General features: G+C 43.5%; 1 protein-coding gene across 20 annotated transcripts in view; it reads right to left on the minus strand.

Annotated features, from left to right (window-relative positions):
* The window catches only part of DTNB (dystrobrevin beta), a 185,576-nt gene that overhangs the window by 21,821 nt on the left and 143,758 nt on the right, over positions 1–19,997 (minus strand). For 14 of the 20 annotated variants that reach the window (XM_074331782.1, XM_074331787.1, XM_074331785.1 and 11 more), the window contains 4 exons: positions 19,891–19,976; positions 18,944–19,057; positions 14,301–14,397; positions 8,526–8,546 (listed from right to left, as the gene is read on the minus strand). In XM_074331782.1, coding sequence (XP_074187883.1) covers positions 8,526–8,546; positions 14,301–14,397; positions 18,944–19,057; positions 19,891–19,976 — 318 coding nt within the window. The remainder of the gene's footprint in view (positions 1–8,525; positions 8,547–14,300; positions 14,398–18,943; positions 19,058–19,890; positions 19,977–19,997) is intronic. The other 6 variants (XM_074331786.1, XM_074331781.1, XM_074331778.1 and 3 more) reach the window with 1 other exon arrangement.

Below are 19,997 nucleotides of genomic sequence, written 5' to 3' on the forward strand. Positions count from 1 at the left end.
TTAACCTCTCTGTGCCTCAGGTTCCTTACACATAAAATGGAGATGAGAATCTCTTCACAGGTTGGTGAGGATGAACATACAACGCTTCACACACCAGCTCAATAGAATACTCCCTGCCATTACTGTACTTCACAAGGTGCTGGGGGGCTAGGAAGGGGCAATGTCCACTCCACGGGCTCACAGACTCCTGGGGCAGGTGGGTGTATATGCAACTAGCATACAAAGGAGGATGAAAGCAGCTCTAGGGAGAGGTACAAAGGAAAAGCAGCAGAGCCGGGAAAGGGTTTCACTCTGACCCTCTGGAACAGAGTAAGGTTTCATAGAAGAGGTGGCATCTGAGAGTATCTTCAGGGGTACAATTTCAATAGACAGAAAAGGCTCGGGAAGGGCAATCCAGGTGAGGAAAGTGCGTGAACACAGGCACCGGGCCTGCGCGAGGCTGTGTATGGAGGATAAGGAGCAGCGTGGGGAGCACGGAAGCCATGTTGTGGGAAAAAGAAGTGTCGGCCATCATCCTTCAGAGCCATAAATAAATAGTCATCAAGTTCACTTACTAGGCCATAGATGGGCAAACTATAGCCCATGGCCAAATCCAGTTCACCACCTGTGTGTTTTGTGTTTTTTTTACAGTCCATGAGCTAAGAATGGTTTTTACATTTTGAAATGGTTGTATTTTAAGTGGTTATATAAATACTTACATAATACCTTCGGTTTGGCTTACAAAGCCTAAAATATTTACTATCTAACCCTTTAAGCAAAAGCTTGCTGACCTGCTATAGTCAGTGGCAGAGGGAGCTACTGAAGGTTCCGAGGAGGGAATGATGTGGTCATGTGATCTGTCTTTAGGAATCTGGGACAATGTGAGGGAGGGACTGAAAAGCAAGAGACAAGAGACAAGGAGACCTGTTAGGAGGCTTTTCCAGTAGCCCAGGTGACAGATGATGGAGGCCAGAATGAAGAACGGTAATAGGAATGGAAAGGAGGAGAGAGATACAGGTGAGCTTTTGGAGAAAAAAATGGACTGGACTTGACAACTAAGTAGGAAGAGCAGCAACTGGAAGAGAGCACATGTGTAGGGAGTGCTGGGTATGACACTAACATAGCAGGAGAAATGCACAGAGGAGTGACTTGTGGGGGAAGGTGACTGGAAATCTCTTACCATCCATTCCATAGCTAAACCTCAGAGCAAGGGATTCGGAGAATTCCTGGGGACTCAGACTGGTATCACAGAGAAAGGTTCTCTGGGCTCAGGACAGTGCTTCTTAATTGAGGACAATTTTACTCGCTACGGACCTGGGATGGGAGGAACTACCACTGGAATTTAGTAGGTAGAGGTCAAGAATGCTGCTAAACATCTTGCAAAGCATAGAACAGTCCCGACCTCCCCCCCACCCCCAAAAAGAGTTATCTGGCCCCGTGTGTTCACAGTATGAGGATAGGAAACCTGGCTGAGGGTGACTCGAAGTCATGAGGTTCTACAGAGGATGGCCTGCCCAGGGCTTCTTTTCCCAGGTGGTGAGCTGCTGTGGAGGGAAGGGCACGATAGAACCTTCAAGGGGCCCAAGAATAAACCCTGATAATCTTCTGCACAGTTGGGAGATGTCCCAGGGCCAGCTATAGGCCCGAGAGTCTCCTAGATTCTCTCTTGGTTTCCTCAAGTCTGAGCTGATTACATATAGGAGCTGCAATTTGAACTGTGAAAGCAATGAATAAATAATGAATGTTATATGTTTTTAAGTTAATAAGAACACAATAATAAAAGCACTGAAGGATTTACGGTTAGCTAGCTTGGTAAAACAGTGGTGAGTTGGTATGGATGCTTGTTAAAGGTAAAATACTTCAGCTGCTGTAAACTGTCTCTTTGCATTGCCTCTAATTTTATAAAACATGCCCCTTCCTCCTGCCCTCCCTCCTTCTCTCTTTCTCTTTTTTAAGCATTGGGACATCTATACTACAGCTCCAAATGAGAGTAATTCTACTTGCCAAATTATGATTAGCAGCAAATGGAGAAGCGTGTAAAAGAGTCTATCGCACCCTTTATAACACGCTTCTTTTAGCTGAAACTAAGCACAAGTTCATTTCAGCTCAGGACTCGAGGCCAGGCAGCTCCAGCTCCCTAGGTTAGCCTTGTTGTTCGTACGGGGACGTCAAAACCAGCCTGAGGTCAGCTATAAAACACTGGTACAGCACCAGGATGTGAGGAAATTCCTACAGATGCTCTCAAAATGAAGAGTCACAGATTCAATCTCATACCAAGAGGGGATGCTGGGGCGAGGCCCCCCAGAAAAAGGGCACTAGGAATCCCTGTTCTCCTGTGGGAGGCATGGCCAAGAACCCCAGAGATAATAAAGGAGAGGGCTTCAGGAAGCAGGTGACACTCTTTTCTTAGAAAGGATGCTTTCTTTTGTCTGGAAAAGTGGGAGGTAGATGATTGTTATGAAGAAACCCTGGGGGAAAGAGTTGGTTGCTGAAAGAAAGCTCAGACAAAGAAGTGAGGGCCAGAGGGTTTCAAGGTCACAAAAGGACACACCAGTCAAATGAACCCAGCTGGATTTCTGTAGACCCTTCTTAGTTTATAGTCTTTCCCCAATATAATGACTGGTATCAGTAATAAAAGGACCAAAGAATTGTGACCTTGGAAGTTTATAGATGAGGAAACTGAGGTTTGTAAAGGTTAGGTATATGCTCAGATAGAAATGACGTTTTGACAGTAAGATGTTATGAGTCAGATAATCTAATAGGCAGATATTGAACGTTTAACTCCTTTCTTCATTGAAGTGAATTTATTAAATGTGGTGGAGGTGAAGGGGTTGGACAAGACAAAGCCTGTTTTTCAGACCTGTCTACACGCTACTAGTCTCCTGGAAATTTCCTTTCCATGGTTGCTGATAACAGACTTATTGTCAAATCCAAAGGCTTCACTGTCTTATTGTCATTAACTTTCTCCTTCTTGAAACTTTCTGGGCTTTCATGAGAACCCACAATTCTGCCCCTTCTACTTACTACTCCTACTCTTTCTTCTTTTTGTCTCCTATGGGTTTTCCTAGGGCTCATGTTTATGGTTTCAACCCTAATTTTATGTTGAAGACTTCCAAATCTACAATGCTAGCCCTGTTTTCCCACCGAAATTCCAGTTGTATATCTCCAAGTATCTAGTAGACCAGACATAGGCTTTACTGTCTGCCCTTCTTTGTAACTCAGTAGGTTCAAAATCAGATCCAAGTTCCCTTCTAACCCAGATTGTCTCCCCATTTTCACTTTTCCAGTCAATGCACCCATTGCTTCCCCAGGTTCTCAGGCTCAAAACCTAGAAGTCACCTTTCCCTCGTTCTTTTCTGTTGATGCTCTGCTGAGACTCTGACGATAGTATTCTAGGAGCAGATACTGTGGTCCTAGGAACTCAATATTCCTCCAATGGAAGAGGAATCTCTCCAGCTTGATGTGAACACTTTTCCTAGAGACCCTGGCAGATAGTCTTCCTATGTTGTATGCATTCTGGTCAGGAGATGAAGACAGAAATATGGCACAGGAGGGAAATTTAAAAAGCAGGTAGACAAATCTCTCATCTTGTCATGGATGAGAGGGCTATGTATTGGGGGTGCTGCAAACACCCAAAGCTACTTCCCCCGCATATCCTCAGACTGTAAACTCCTGTTCAGTGAGTTTTAGGGGAGTGAAATATAAATGGCTATTTTTAATATTGTAATGATATTTCCTCTTTTGGGGAAAAAAATAAAATGAAAACCAAACCCGACAAGCTGCCAGGTCCCCATAGTGAGTACAGGAGCCGAGACTGATGAGTGAGCACACTGCAGACTTTCACGAGGCCATCCACGTGCAATGAGACTGGCAGAGAGTCCGTGCATGCGGCCAGGACTGGGACCGGGCTGAAGGATTGTGGCACAGCCCCACGGTGCAGCACATTGAGCCTTGTTTACCAGAAGACATCTGTGGAGTTTGCAAACTTAGGAGGGCAGCAATGGGGCCTACGGCTCAGGATATCGCTGACCTGGCTTGTGTTTCTGTATTTAGGGCATCATGCCAACCATGAAATAACTTTCGCACTATTTGAGGGTGGAATGTGGGTAGGATTTCTCTTTTTATCCTCCAAAAGGCCACGCTCACTGCCTTGAACATGGGTAGTAAGACACAGCTGAATAAATAAATAAATGGCAATCCTTTGGCTTTCAGGAAGTAGACACAGGCTTCTATTTCAGAGTATGGGGGTGGGGGCAGAGAGTCCAGAAGATTTCAGAAGCATGAGAATCACTTCCCCGTGAGACTGTGTCCAAAGGTTAAGTGAATCAAGAGGGGAAATGACCCATGAGGCCGTCAAGGGGCTCACCAATAATCTCTTTAATGGACAAAGTGGAGGACGCTTTTTTTGTTGTGTAGGCTTTTTTTTTTAAAGTATTTTCTCCTAAACTTACAAAGTTAATACTCATGAGGTTTGTTGGAGCCCTCACGGGTCCACCATGGCTGACTCAATACTGAGTGCCCTTCGTTTAGGCGTATTTGGTGGGAGTGTGGGCAAAGACGGGGGCTTCCAAGGGCCAGCCCACATCATGCTTTCGTTGGTGTAGATGTAGTAGGTTATTTGGTTCTGGAAATCAGAAAGGTCAAGATCCCATTTGACATCCCAAATGACTGAAGTAATGAAAGTGTGGCAATGTTCTCTTAGTGGAAGCCCCAAGATTCCTCTAACTCCGTAATTTTCAGAGCACCACCCATAGAATTACCTGAACCACCAGCCTGCTATGTGCTCACCTGGGTCATGGCCACCCCTGTGGGAGGCCCCATCTTTGTATTTCACTGTCTAAAGTTAGTCTTTAAGCCTGACGTTGATCTGTAGATAAAAGGTTCTATCTTCTAACAGGAGGGAATCAGAGACATGTTCAAGGAAACATATCCTTTATGAATAAATTGAACCTTTGACTTGGATAGCCCTTTTTTTTTTGTGTGTGTGTGTGTTAGTGATCCAGCAGTGGCATTTTTTTATGGTATACTGAGTCACTGGGGAGAATGAAACCCTGAGATGGCCCTAGAATGAACTGATACAGCTGAAATCCCTCCAGATTAGGACTGGGGTATTGTTTGCCTTAGAATGAAGTAGCCCACAGCTCAAGGGCGCCAACAGTGAGGAACACCGCTGCCAGCAGGGTCCTCGCCATTCTGCTGTGACCCCAGTGTGTGCCCCTTTGTGACGTGAGTAAATCCCACAACCACATTTCTGGCTGTGGGCATTGGGTTTTTACTGAGCAATGCTCAAAATATTTTCAAATGATACAAGTAACCACAGATATCCTGCATTTTATAGATTATCTGTGTTAAAAAATAGAGAATGACTTTATTCTACATCATCAGTATCTGTTCTTTAGACACGGAAATAATAAGAGTTAATAATAATACTAATATATTACCTTAGTGTGCCTATTCATTTGGTAGCACTGAAATTCGTTTTTCTGATTCCTTTTTACAAAGGACATTTCTGAACCATCACGTAGTCTCCTGAATGAATCTACCTATTATCTGGGAGTACCTTGAGCAAAATTACTGCTGTAGGTACCTGAACCAGTTATGTCGCTTACAGTGAACAAACTTATGAATTCACACTATTTGATATCACAGTGTTGTAGATCTGGTAATACCAGTTTTCACGCAGCAACTATTTATTGAGTACAGTGCCTGCTGTGTGGCAGACACTGGGCTAGCGGCTGGGGATGCAGTGGGAAAGGCAGACAAAGTCCTTTAATTACAGTCTGAGGACTGTCGTGAGCCTGATTAACCCTGACTCAACTGATACAATCTAATTCCTGAACCTGTTAAACTATAGGCTATGTCGTGGGTTGAACAGTCACTCAGTCTTATCTGGAATAGTCAGATAGTTGTGCCCTTAATTATAACCCTTGGATCTGAAAAAAGAGAAGGGAAGGAGGGGGAAAGGAACGAGAATTATCAATTAATGTACTTATGCCACTCAAAGCACTTGAAAAGTGGCTGAGGCCTAAGATAGAACCACAGCACCAAAGCTTTTTTTTTACTACTCATTTTCCTCAAATTCCCCCCAATCCAAAATAATTCCTAATCGGGAAAGAAGCAAGAAGGCAGACTACATGAAAATTCTCCATAACAGATTTATGAAGCCAGTTTTGGGATCCATGTTCAGTAAATTCTTCATTCTGAAAGTCTTTTACCATTATTTTATTACCCACATAGGGTAATACATTTTGATAGGGAAGAAATTAAACTGTATCAGCGGGAATCCTGGAGGAAGAGAGGATTACAACTTAGCTCTGTGATAAACGCCTTTTGGTGTCTCCCTCAGTAATGGTACAGATTAAACAGAAATGCTAGTTCTAAAGCTTTATAGTCTTTTCAGCTATATATGCTAAAAATGTTGTTGAACTATATAAAGCCATTCAGTTCAAATTTGAGCCTCACAAGTGAGCCTCAGGTAGGTCCAGTTTAAACTTGTGATGTGGACAGAGGACGTTTCTCCCTCTTCACAGAGCAGAACGTGTTCCCTCATACTATAGTGGAGAAAGATGAGGAAAGGAACAATTTGTACCCCTCATGCTATGGACCATCCTATGAGACTGAGGACCAGATCATGAACTTGGGACCTTGGCTATGGAGAACTCCCAAGACATACACACGAGTGGCTTGTTAGTGAAAGGCTTCAGTGGTCTGGGTCTGGCTTCAAAGGGATGATGATCTCTCAAAGAATCAAAGGTCATTGAAACGAACATGTTATTTAATCCCCTGTCTACTCAAGCTCAGCTTTAAACTGACCTGAGAAATAATACATCACCAGTGGGAATTTCTTGGTCTTGGATTCCATAGTAATCCATAAAACTTTTTAAAAATGAAATGTCTGTTGGAGGTTCTACTGCTACCGCTAAAAAAAAAATCCATAATGTCTTCCCCTTTCTGAAAAAGAGTTCTTATTTTCCCGATCACGTGCTTCCTTCCGAGCTGGCACATTCAGAGAGAGATCAGGAGCTGCTGGTTTGGGCAGATAGTTGAAGTAAGTTCCCAGCAAGTGGTTTGAGCTATAGTGAATCTTTGGGGTGTAGACGGGTGAAGAGGAGGAGGGGAACACTGGTGGTCAGCGATTGCAGGTGACAGGATGCCCTGGGTCAGCAGGTAGGGCACAGTCAATAGCAAGGGGATGAGCCTGACAGGGATGGAGCGGGAGAGGGGAGCAGGAAGCACACATCCTCCTACTTGTCTGCCGAGCTCTACCAGCATCCTCTTCCCTGCTTCTAAGCAACTGGAGGCTAAGTGTGGTCAGGCGACTCACTTTGGCCAATGAAATGGAGAAGTGATGTGCGTCACTTCCTGGTACAAGCATTTAAAGGCTGGGTTTGACTTTCCATCCTGGTCTTCTCCCGCTTTGCCAATGTCAGTGTATTTAGTGATATGGAATTGCCATAAGATCAAAGCAATAAACTATGCGTGAATGAGAAAAAAATAACAACAGACTTTTGTCACATTCAAGCCATTGAGATTTCTGGGTTGTTTGCCTCTCCTAACATCGTATCTTCTAGACCCTTTCTGACAGTCTGTCTTTCACTCTTCCTTTCTTGCCTCCTCCCTTCACTACCTGTCCCTTCCTTTTCTCTCCTCTTTACTGCTCCCCTAACTGGAAACAATAATAAACACAATGTTTTATATTCCTATTCTTAATCTAAAACATGGATAAATTTGTTTTTTGAAAAAGAAATGAGGAAATGTTTTGAATTAAACATTTCATATTTCTCTCTTTAAAGAAAAAGCCCTGAGGTAAATGAAAAATCATCTATGCTTTGAAAACCTTACTATGTTATATAAACATATGGTGTAACTATTGTGGAGAGGCCTTCAATTGATTTTCTTGTGTGGGTTAGTGGCTATCAGCATAAATAAAAGCAAACATAAACCTTCCCTAAACACATGCAACAGCCATGCAGCTCAGAAAAACCAGAGCTCCCTCTGGAGTAGGCTCTGAACAGGAAATCACTTACAGCATAACTAATCACTTAGTTTTCACTGGTAACTTTGGTAAGAAGGCTACCGGAGCTGCGGCACCCAGAAGCCTGTTCAAGACGAAAGGACGTCTGGAGCCATCCAGAGAACTACTCACTTTCGTGCACCACCCTCATGGCATATTTAGACCCAGGTCACCCTCACCGCCCCGCAAGTTGTTTCAGGCAGTGCAAGTTCCTCTCCACACGAAGCAGCAGAGAATGCAAGAGCCAGAAAATGCAACTGGCCTGGCGGAGCATGCATAGTCACATAAACACAACAGACGTGTACTTTGAAAACAAAATTTAACAGGTCCTGGTTTCAAATGAGAACATGCTCTACTAGGGGAACATGACGAGGACGTTGAGGCCATTTTACAGCACCAGGGCTTTACACAAACTCAATTCTGAGAGATGAACTTGTGCAGGGAGGCAAGGAGAAAGTTTTTACCAGTTATACGAGGAAAAGAACATGCAAAAGGAGGAAGAATCAGATGGAGAATTCTGAAATTCACTTACTGCCTGCTTTTGCTCTTCCTCCTAGAGGTGGTAAGAATGGAAAAAAGGGCAGAGGGAAAAAGGAGAGAGATTAATGCCCATCACCACAGATGTTTGGCAGCAATGACAGAAGAATAGGGCAAACGAGGCCCGGCCCGTGGCTTCAGAGATCGAAGCCCAGCATAAGAACATCATCAGCTGGACAAGGCAAATGGCAGGCCTCTGCCCCAGCCCGTCCATTAAATGCTAACTTCTAGAGTTGCAAGGAAAGAACCTTAGAAACCATCTAGTTCAACTTCCTCATTTATGCACCAAAAAGGCATAGAGGGCTTGCCCAATAACTATTTAGGGTTAGCGGAAAAGAAGCAGCTCAACCATGACTAAAAAGCCCATTTCACCATTCATAATATTCACAGGGGTTTAGGTCTATTTGTCCAGATAGTGGTCCTCCAGGTGTGGAATACAGACCAGCAGCAGCGGCAGCATCATAGGAAAGCCTGTCAGAGATACGAATTTTGGGCGCCACTCCAGACCAACTGGATTAGAACTCTTGGCATAGGGCACAGCAGTGTGTTTAATGGGCCTTTCAGCTGACTCTGATGCTTGCTGTTTGAGAGCCGCTGCTCTAAGAACTTCCCCAATTAGCAGGCCGCATGACCACAGATTCATCTCTTTAGTCCCCTCCCCTCCACTGTTTTGGGCTGCTTTGCTTTTTTCAAAGATGCACACACATCCCCATTCCCCCAGTAAGCTGGAAACTGCTTCAGGGCCCAGAGAGGCCTTTCAAAAAGAATTCGCGACCTCACTTTTTCATTAATTCAACACAGGTTCACTGAGTTGTACTTCTTATGCATAAAGCCCTGGGAACGTGAGCTGGTCTCTGTGTTTGAGACCTTCCAGTGCCAGGCCCACAGCAGGCACTTGCTAACTCCCAGCTGTCAGAAGGCACCCAAGGTGCTGCAGAAAGAAGCACCATGACGATGAGATAAACACTCCCGAGCGTCTCTCTCCTCAGTCTGCTGCTCCTGTTACGCTGTGTTTTAATGGGTGTCATTACTTTCCTTCTGCGCCTCACCACAGGTAACTATGGTCAGGGAGCTTCTGCTCATTGCCCCAGTATGTGCATCCAAGAGCTGTTGCAATGGTTCTACTGAAATTGGGTCCATCTGACCAGGCGGTCTGTACTGAATATACGCGGAGGGAGCCTCAGGAGAGGACGACTGCTTCTCGGTCTGCAGATCTGGGTGCAGTGGCAAGAAGGATTTCAGTAAAGCCAAGGAATTTCAAGAGGGAGGGAGAAGGGAAAAATTTGGAGAAAACAATTTTCTTCCTGCAAGGGAGAGACATGGACTAGAAATTAAATGGGTATCAAAAAATCTCTTGAGGAATTGAACTGGCAACCTTGTGGTTGAGAGCCCACTGGCCCATGTGGGAATCGAACCGGCAGCCTTCGGAATTAGGAGCACGGAGCTCTAACCACCTGAGCCACCGGGCTGGCCCTCTCAACCACAAGGTTGCCCGTTCGACTCCCACAAGGGATGGTGGGCTGTGCCCCCTGCAACTAGCAACGGCAACTGGACCTGGAGCTGAGCTGCACCCTCCATATCTAAGACTGAAAGGACAACAACTTGACTTGGAAAAAAGTCCTGGAAGTACACAGTGTTTCCCAATAAAGTCCTGTTCCCCTTCCCCAATAACATCTTAAAAAAAAAAAAATCTCTTGAGAAGACTCCAATTCAGCACAGGAAGATGTTCTTCAGAATCAGTCAGCTGCCAGAGGCCTGGCCAAACCGAAACTCACAGGAGCCCAGGCAGTGAAGGCCCTGAGCATGAGCTGACGTAGCCTGAGGGTCTTCTAGCGTTTACATCTGACCTGCGTGGCTCCAGTTAGTAGGCGCTAGAGTTCTGCATTTGGGAAGCCATCTCCCTTCCTAGCCAGGCTTCCCTGTGGGGCAGAACACTTTTCTCCCACACACTAGGTTAAGGAGAACAGCCCAGGCAGAGTTATTGAACAATTTAAAAACGTACTGCTGGCACTAGGTGTTGAAATGAAAATTGAGATGGTGGGGGACGGAGGGAGCCATCCTGACAGGCTGAAATTGCATCTGAGGTCAAAAGACCAGTATGTAATTCCCTAGAACTGTTCTTAAGACACCTCCCTATTCTCACTGTTTTTTCCAGGTTTGGTAATTAGAGATAATATTGCTTTGGTTCAACAGAAGAGGGAAATTTCAGAAAGCAATGTTTCATGTTTGCACATTTGGTAGCTGGTACATACAGCTTGGCCAAAGACACGAAATCATAATACTCTGCAGCAGACACATGTGTCAGGTCAGGACGGGGAGGTGGACGGGGCAGCATGTGCAGGACTTAGAGGGCATCCTGAGCACTGGGATCGGCTTAGGGTGGACTTTGGCAAAGTGTGACTTTGGATGGTATCGTATAATTTCAACTCACAAAAGTCATTCAGATAAAGCCCTGAAGGCTCGGTCAACACAGAAAACAACACAGATATGAGGTCTTAGAACTTTTTGTTATCAATTAGTCAGTTAGGATCAGTAAACATTGACCGATGACAAGGCATAGGAGCCAACTTGATTTAAAGGGGTAATAATTCCTTAATTATGAAGTGCAAATCTAAAACTGCTTATTTCACCTAAAAACACCTGAGACTCTTCCTGAGATCACTTTTAGGTGATCTCTGGCAAGCTGACCAAAGTAATGCTATAGCCGCTGTAGTCATCTCAATACAATTCATATTCAAAACCTCATTTGCAAATGAGGTTGAAACTCAAAACTGCAGAATTCATCTGGCAAATGCGTTTTAAAGGCAATATTGGAAAAAATGGAAAATGAGACAAAAAAAAATACTGGGAACATGACCCAGAAACTGAAACACCAACACGTAACCACTTCTAGATCAAATAAGAAATTTGAGGCAGAGGTTATCCATATATTCATTAATTAGGGAATAAAATGTAAGGAAAAGGTACATTCTGAAACATGGCACCTAAGTGTCAGTCTACATTATGTCATTAAAAAAAAACACCCCAGGGGCGGCCAGTTAGCTCAGTTGGTTAGAGCACGGTGCTCTTAACAACAAGGTTGCCGGTTCGATCCCCACAAGGGCCACTGTGAGCTGCACCCTCCACAACTAAATTGAAACAACTACTTAACTTAGAGCTGATGGGTCCTGGAAAAACACACTTAAAATAAATAAAAAGTTAAAAAACAAACAAACAGAAAAACACCCAAACAGTAAGAATGTCCCCGATATTCCTGGGTGACAGGAATTGAGTCTTCATCAAATATCTAAACACGACACTTAAGAACTCAATACTTTTTATTAAATAAATGGATGATCCATTTTTACCTAGTCTTGTTCCAAAACAAAGGATTTGAGATTTTTGTTGAATAAATTCATAAATAATGGTGACACTTTGTATGTATGCGTCTTTAAATGCTCATTTTTCAGATAAATAGACAAAGTACACACTATTTCACTGACGGAGTGAAATGAAAGAACTCCCTGTGAAATGGGAACTTACTGTGTGGTGTATTTTAATTTATGAGTATGCCAGACCATGTGGCTTGATTGTCCATTTGACTAACTGCTTACAGCTGTTTTAGGAGAGAATTAAATGCTAACAGACTGAACATCAATGAAAGCAAGGCAGCCCTTTGAAATTAAAATTAGGATTCTAAAGGGTACTTTTTAATAGTAGGAAAACATCTTTGAAATTTTAATGGAAGTCAGTGATTCCTATGTGTGACCTTTTAGGCGTGTATATAATACACCAATTAAGACTGTAATCCTTTTAGGAAGCAGGACACCAAAGGCATGAGATTTCAACTGTGAATTCTAACCAAGGGATAAAAAGACAACATTCCAGGTCTGTGTCTATAAATTCTTCCTCCCAGTCTGAATGGCCTCAGCCTGTCAGGTGGGTAAATGATAACGTGTTTAAGAACCTGGCAGGAGATCCTACAATATGGGGCAGCAGGGTCCTGCTTATTTTACTGAAATTGTAACTGTAAGACAACAGCTGGAAATACAAAGAAACTCAGGGTTTGGGATTAGAGTTCCAGGCCTCAGCTCATTCCGCTTGGCCCTTGAATACAAGCTCCGGAATTGAACTACAAGGTCTTACAAAGTAATGCATGTGGGCTCTGAGCCAGGAACTCGAAGGACGCTGAGGACAGCCCGTCGACGGGAAAGTGTACAGTGGCACTTAGAGGAAATGCATCCTGACTTCCCTCCAGTGCATAAACCTTGTGCCCTTTACAAAAATCAGCCTGGGGCACCTTCCCATCTATGAATGGGGTAATGTTTGAGAGCATCTTTCTGAAAGGGAGGTTTGACCCAGAGAAGGGGTGCGTGGCTCCCTGCTATCTCCTGTCCTACTGGTGGACTAACCCCACAGTGGCAGGGCTTCCAAGGCCCCACCAGGCTGCAGGTGTCCCACAGTCCAGGGGAGTCTAAGGACATCTCTGCTGTCTTGAGTGGGTGATGGGCTGCTGAGCTGGAGACTCACAGCTACTGGGGGGTCTGGGCTGGGTGTCATGCTGAGGTTTTCTTTAAAACAAAACCCATTTAGACATAAAATATTTCTCAAGAGACTTCCTGTTAACAGGATTAATGTAGAAACACGTCCAGACAAAACAACCCAACATCCAGGACCAAAGCTAGAAACAAACTCAGCTCAAGACTAAAAGAAGTGATTGTCTTGAGCAAGTCGAAAGTCAGCTCAAACCACATTTATCCAAGTTGCTAATACTACCACTAGCTTCACTGGTAAGGGACTGGTTTGGACTGGAGACACTAAAGAGGAGTTGATGTTTCCTTGGGCTATCAGTCCTACTCGAGACCCCTGTCACGTTGGGCCTGGATGGTTTCATTAGTCTCCCATCATCCTTTAGTTTCTCCCCTTCCTGATCTGTTCAATATATTTTCCTAAACTATTTTTTTTACAACCTTCAGAGACTCCCCTTTATCACAGGATTAAATCCACCACCCTCAGCCTGGCTTTTGAGACACTCCACACCCTACTTCCACTCTGGCTGCTAACTCTGTCACACCACGGAATGCGGTGGTTTCGGAACACAGACCTGAAGAATTAACAGCACGGACAAATGTGCTGTGGTTCTGCTACTACACAGCTGGGGGGATACTTCTGTTCTCGGCCAGAATCGTCCAGGGGAGGACATTTAACACTAGGCGTACCTTTCTCTGCTCTGGAGTGTGGGGACTGTAATATACTTTTCAACAAAAATAGATGGTGAGACCTGAATTATTCCAGATTAATTAAAGTCCCAATACACCAAACCTAGAGCGAATAGGCTATTTTTTTTCCCTCCTAATATAGTAAAGTCATTGATTAGAGTTGGTTTGGTAAGACTGGTATGCCTCTGTAACACTTATTAAAATAGGGCATGATATTTGTAAGTGGAATATTTGAATACTTGTCTTAAAAGAAACTTTGAATCGTTGGGAAACATTCATTTATACATAGCTAATAACCTATTTACATTCATAAAAGCAACTATTCAAGGACATTACTCTAGCTCTGGGTACTAACTTTTTTTTATAACTAGGCTTTATGCTAATTTAGATGACTGTCACACTGAACTAGGCCACCTTTATGGAGGTTTACCTGAAAACTGGGTCTAGGCAGCGATACTTAAACTTTTAGCCTCATCCTGTTCTGACGTCACAGGGGAAGCGGATGCTGAACTGGTGGTGGGAGATGGACAAGAAGAGCTGAGCGGAGGGGGCACCTGAGAGCAGGCTCTTACCTTCAGCAGCTTCATTAGCCCTTCCAGCTGAACCATTAGCTCCCGTCTGCTCTCCTGCAGTGCCGACATTCTCTGCTCCAGTTCATCTTTCCTTTGCCTGCCCGAGAGGAAAAGCCCATCAGAAATGAGACTTGGAAGAGAAAGGGTCTAAGGCCAGGTGAAATGGGGTTTAGACCTGATTCTGCTATGAGGAGCTAAGCGAGTCATTTTACCTCTGAGACCTTACGAATCAAGTGGTCATGTACCTATTTTGCCCACTTGCCTTTACTGTTGTAAGAACAGCATGTAAAAATGCTTTGGGAAGTATACATGGCCACATAGAGAAAAAGTATTATTAATATTATTATTATTAAAGTGGTTTTGAAAAATTTCATCAGGAAGTGAAATACCTCATTTAGAAAAATACATAAAGCCAGCCCAAATTTAAAATAATAGTGGAGAAAATGTATGAAAACTAGTCACGGAAAACAGGGTTCAGTAGTCAGTACTCCTAGCCCCAGACATCGGGTTCTAGAAGTGTGACAAACACCAGGATGACTCTGTGTCCAAAGAATTCTCTTTGCTCTGAGAACAGATTTCATGCCAATTCTAGCTCAATATGTCCAAAATCAAACTTGCGACTTTCCTCCCCAAATGATTCTCTTTCCTAATTTCCTTGTCTCGGTCACTTTTTATTCCAGTTGTCCTGGCTGAAAAACTCAGTCCTCTTTGATACTTTCCTGTTTATAGCCTATACTCAGTAAGTCACCCCACTCAGATAATTCTTTCCTGGAAATTTATATATTTATCTGTTCCCGCTTCTCTCACTTCATCCAAGTCTTCTTTACCTCACACATGCAAGGGTCTCCTAGCTTAATTAATCCAGATTTCATCTGTTATGGTGAGGAAAAAGGAGTGGAATATAAATCAAGAGACTTGAGGCCCATCACTGATTAAATATGCAACGTTGGGCGAGTCACTTACCCTGAGCCTCAATTTTGTATTCTGTAAAAATGGGACTAATAATAAATAACAATTGCAATATTTTGAGGCTCAAAGAAGAGAATGAATATAAAAGTGGTTTGTGACATTTATAATGCTGCTCAAAGGAAAGCTGTATTCATGTCATCGTCCTACGTAACAATCTCAATAGAATTTCTAGCATCGCTCATCCTCGCCCTGCAAATCTAAGCCTCTACTGTCTGATATGGTCGCCAAGAGCCACATGTGCCTACTAAGCACGTGGCTAATCTGAATTGAGATGCACCGTAAGTGTAACATACACACTGGGTTTCAAAAATTTAGTGTGAACAAAAGAGAATAAAATTTCTCATTAGTCATTTTTTTTTAATGTTGATTAAATGTGGAAATGATAGTTTGGATACATCAGATTAAGTAAAAGATAGTATTAAAATTAATGACACCGATTTCCTTTTAGTTTTTCAACGTGGTTGTTAGAAAAGTTTTCATTACATACTCACATGTGGCTTGCATTCTACTTCTATTGAAGAGCACTGCTCCAGACCTCACCTACACCCCTGTCCTCAGCACCTCACCTCCCATTCCCTTCCCTCTCTGGAACTCTAGATGGTTCACTTGTCCCTAAACAGACCCCATCAGCTCATAGCAATTCCCCTCCTTTTCCAAATGTTACTCACTCCTTCATGTCCATCCCAAACGGGATGAGCCTTACTCACCTTTGCATGTATTGAATAATTAAGAGAATATCATGCATCCAGTATGTACTCAGTTAACATCTAGTGAACTTAATGAAATCATTATTTGAAACCTTCCAAGGATTTCCAGTGACCTATCACTTACAGCTTTCCAGAATCTGGTCTCAATTATCGAACTAATTTTATCTCCTACCACTGGCATTTTAAAGATTAATTCAACAGATGATTGAAAACAAATTCTTAGCTCCAAGAGTCTTCCCCCTCTCTGAAACGTGTCAGACTTATCTGGGGGACCATGCTCCACACTCCACCCAAATCATACCCGCCCTGTCATGGTCTGGCTCTGTTTTTACTACTCCCATGGCTCTAACTGCTTCTAGCCTACAAAGATTTAGATTTCTTATAACATACTATTCAGAGTTCCCCACTCAGATTTCTTATAACATAATATCGACACTATTTACTAACATTGTATCATTTTAACTGACTAGCAACTTATTTTATATTTTGTATCCAAAACAAGATTATGCATTTTTAGGATGGAACCATTGTCTTCTACTCTTCACACTCCCTAAATTTCCAGCACAGGCATAAACTCAGAAAGGAGTAGCTGACTCCGTTTTTCAGGAGGCCTTTCTTCCCTGAACTCTGTGCTGTGCATGACCAAATAATTATAATTCTGTGTGAAGACAAATGAACTACAGTCACGTGCAACAACATGGAAGAATCCTAAAGAGTAATACTTTGAGGGGAAAAAAATGTACCAGAAGACTGCATACAATAACATTTCTATAAAGTCCAGAAAACAAAAAGCAAAACTAATCACTTTATTATGTGGGAATACACATATATGTGACAATAATATTTAAAAAGCAAGGGAGTAAGAAATCAAATTCTGAATAGAGGTTCGCTATGTGGGGGAAGGGGGAAGCAAGGACGTGGGTTGGGGAGGGAAGCACTTACACAGATGACATGGTTTTGCAATATATGAGTTCTCTAGTAGAATGTGGGTTCACGGCTGTTCATTTTTACATTACACTTTATGTCTTAAACATTTGTCACATACATTATTGTAACAAATATACCGTTAAAAATAATAATAATAGGGGAAAAGACAACTCTAGTGGTCAGGATTCATAACCACTAATCCGAAAGATGAAATGTTTTATCTTGTTTTATTATAACTGCTGGGTATTGGCAGTTTCTGGATTCATAAATATTGACAGAAACCAGAAGGATATCAGATGCCTACAAATGAATCTTGCCTTTTATGTGTCTTTTAATGAACAAAAGTTCTTAATACAGATGAATTTACCAACTTCTTTCATACTTAGTAATTCTGAGAAATTATTTTCTATTCCAAAATCCTAAAGAAATTCTCCTACATTTTCTTCTAGAAGTTTTAAAGTTTTGTCTCCATGTTTAATCCATCTGGTGGTGTTTTTGTATTTAGTGTGTGGTTGAGAGCCATTACATTCATGTATGCATAGCCAACTGATCCAGTGGCACACTTACTAAACAGTCCCTCTTTTTTCAGTTATATAGTGGCTGATTTTGGGGTTAAACTTTCTGATTTCTCAGGATTTAGACCCTCCTTGGACTTAGATAAAATTCCTGCTTTTTATTGCTTTATGTGACATCCCTGGATTCAGCCCTTTGCCTACTAACTCTGAAATTTTTAGATCCCTCCAGCTTCACTAAGCATTTTTAGTAATCCCAGATCCAGCAATAATTAGACTAAAGCATGACAGCTTCTTGCTTTTCTAGACACAGAATAGTCACTTGGGCCTGAGCTGTAGCGGGGGAAGAAACAGTTGTGTATCATGCTGATAGCTTGGAGTACACTCTGCCTGAGTCAGCTACATTTGTTTTCCCAGCCTTCCAACTGTGCTGATGGCCCACATGTGGGACAGAGGACTGCACAGTGACCAAAACCTCAGCTCAACTAAAGTTAGAGACTAAAATAAAATTTTAGGAGAACGGGAATCTCTACACCTCTAATGATTTGCACCTGCACTATAAATTCTTTATGACTTATTCATTAACAATGCAAATCTAAATACGAGCATAGTTATAGAAAAATTATCTCTGTTCCTTAGGAAAAGAAATCATTGTTGAGAAGCTAAATGACCGAAGCCAAAGGAAATATTCAAAAAGAATATTCAGCTATGCAGAATCCCAGAGGATGACATGTTAAAAATCAGCTGTGGACTGTCAGTTACAACCCCAACAGAAAACACCCCCTATTTGGAAATCTGGAGGTCTGGCGAGAATCAAGTCACTCACTGAGTTTCTACAATGTCTTTACTTGCACAAGAGTACACATCCGTATTTGTACGATGGATAGGAAATAAGAGCCTAGTAACTTGGATCAGGCCACTCTCACGGTCACTCTCCTGGAAGTCTTCCCTGCTCCCTCCACATGAGCATGGCGGTGGGAGCTGAGGTTGCTCTCCACTCTCCCGATCCTGCATCCTTAGCCTCTCCATCCTTGGGACAGTTTAGATTTATGCTGCAGTGGGGAGGTGCCATAGCCATGGTACCAGGGGTTCGCACTTGGTTTCCCGCCTCAGCGTGTGCGAAACAAGCATCCTTTTCCTCTATCAGAGTCCTGCCCTGGCAACGAAGTGCCAGGAGAATAGACCCATAGGTCAGCGAGCACATTACTCCGGCCAAGAGGCTCTGAAAGCAGACTAATTAGCGAGCTAGGAAGACTGGGTGTGGCACCATGGTCTTCTTACAGCAATCACAAACGTATAAACACCGCTCGCTTGTCATGGAGCTGGAGACCACTGTGCACCTCGTTCTGCAGGGAAGGCAGAAGTTCTCAGAGTGATCCACAGAGGTGGTAACAACGAGCTAGACACTTCAGTGTCTCTTCTAACTCTAGGTACACTGACAGACTATCCCACTATCTGGTTTCCTGAGATATCAATTCCTACCGTAGCAGACTCTAATTTGGGGACAGGATGCAGTATCCCCACTTACCTGAGCAGCCGCAGCTCTGCCAGCAACGTGGGGTTCTGCTGGGCCTTCTCAGGGGTGGGCTGGGAGGCCTGCTCATGCTCCAGGCGGAGACGCTGTATCTCCTGCAGGATCTCTCTAGAGAGGATGGAACACAGATGGCATAGAGTCATTCGCAGCCCTCTCCTTTCCTGTTAGAAGGGCCGCTGTCACCAGTCTTGTTCTGATTGCTTGCAAATGACCAAGATGTGAAAGACACCTTCTTAATATTGCTGCACTTGACTTACTCAATGAAACAATCCTCTGTGGTAGAAGAAGCCATAAAAAGACTCTTCTGAAGAACTTGAAAACATCTGCACAGAAGGAAAACGACTAGAATGCTGTGGGGAAGAGGATGAGAACTGCTTGCAAGCTCCTAACGCAGGTCCTGTGCTAACAGCCCCCAGGTCTCCTCTGTCTCTTCTTCCCCTGACCCCCGAGGGATGGACAGCTGCTTCTGCCTATGCCTCCTGTTTTAGGTCCAATCTCCTGTCCTGGTTTCTACCTTTCAGTGTGCAAGGGTGTGTTGTCTGGTCTCCAAGCCTTTAAATGGCCTTTGAGTGAGAGACCAGACAGTCACATGCAGCGTAAAGGGCCAAGACAAGATGACTGGAGGGAGCAAAAGGCTGCTGGGAGTAGAGCGGAGAAAAGGATCATGAGAGGGGAACAGTCTGATGGGGGGGAGAAGGCACCGGGAAAAAGAACCTACGTGAGGGCAGGCGAGCAGGGTTTGGGACTAGCATAATGAACGGCATTGCAGATACATAAGTTAGTGTCCAGGGCATTCCCGGGACTTGGGCTGGTCTACATTCACACTGTGGCGGGATCTTCCTTTGTGGTCAAAAGCCACCTAGTCTGCAAGGAGAATAAGGGTCAGATACTCATGTGACAGTCTTGGACGTTAGAACCTGGCTCAAGCGCTGCATTCTCACCTGTTTTTGTTTTCCAGTTCTGCAATAAGTTGCCTTTGCTGTTTGTTGGCATCAGAGTTAAAGCTCAGGTCAGTGGGAGGACGGGCCTACAGTAAGGAGAAGAAAGA

The sequence above is a fragment of the Rhinolophus sinicus genome, linkage group LG05, assembly GCF_036562045.2.
Source record: "Rhinolophus sinicus isolate RSC01 linkage group LG05, ASM3656204v1, whole genome shotgun sequence".
Taxonomy (NCBI): Eukaryota; Metazoa; Chordata; class Mammalia; order Chiroptera; family Rhinolophidae; genus Rhinolophus; species Rhinolophus sinicus.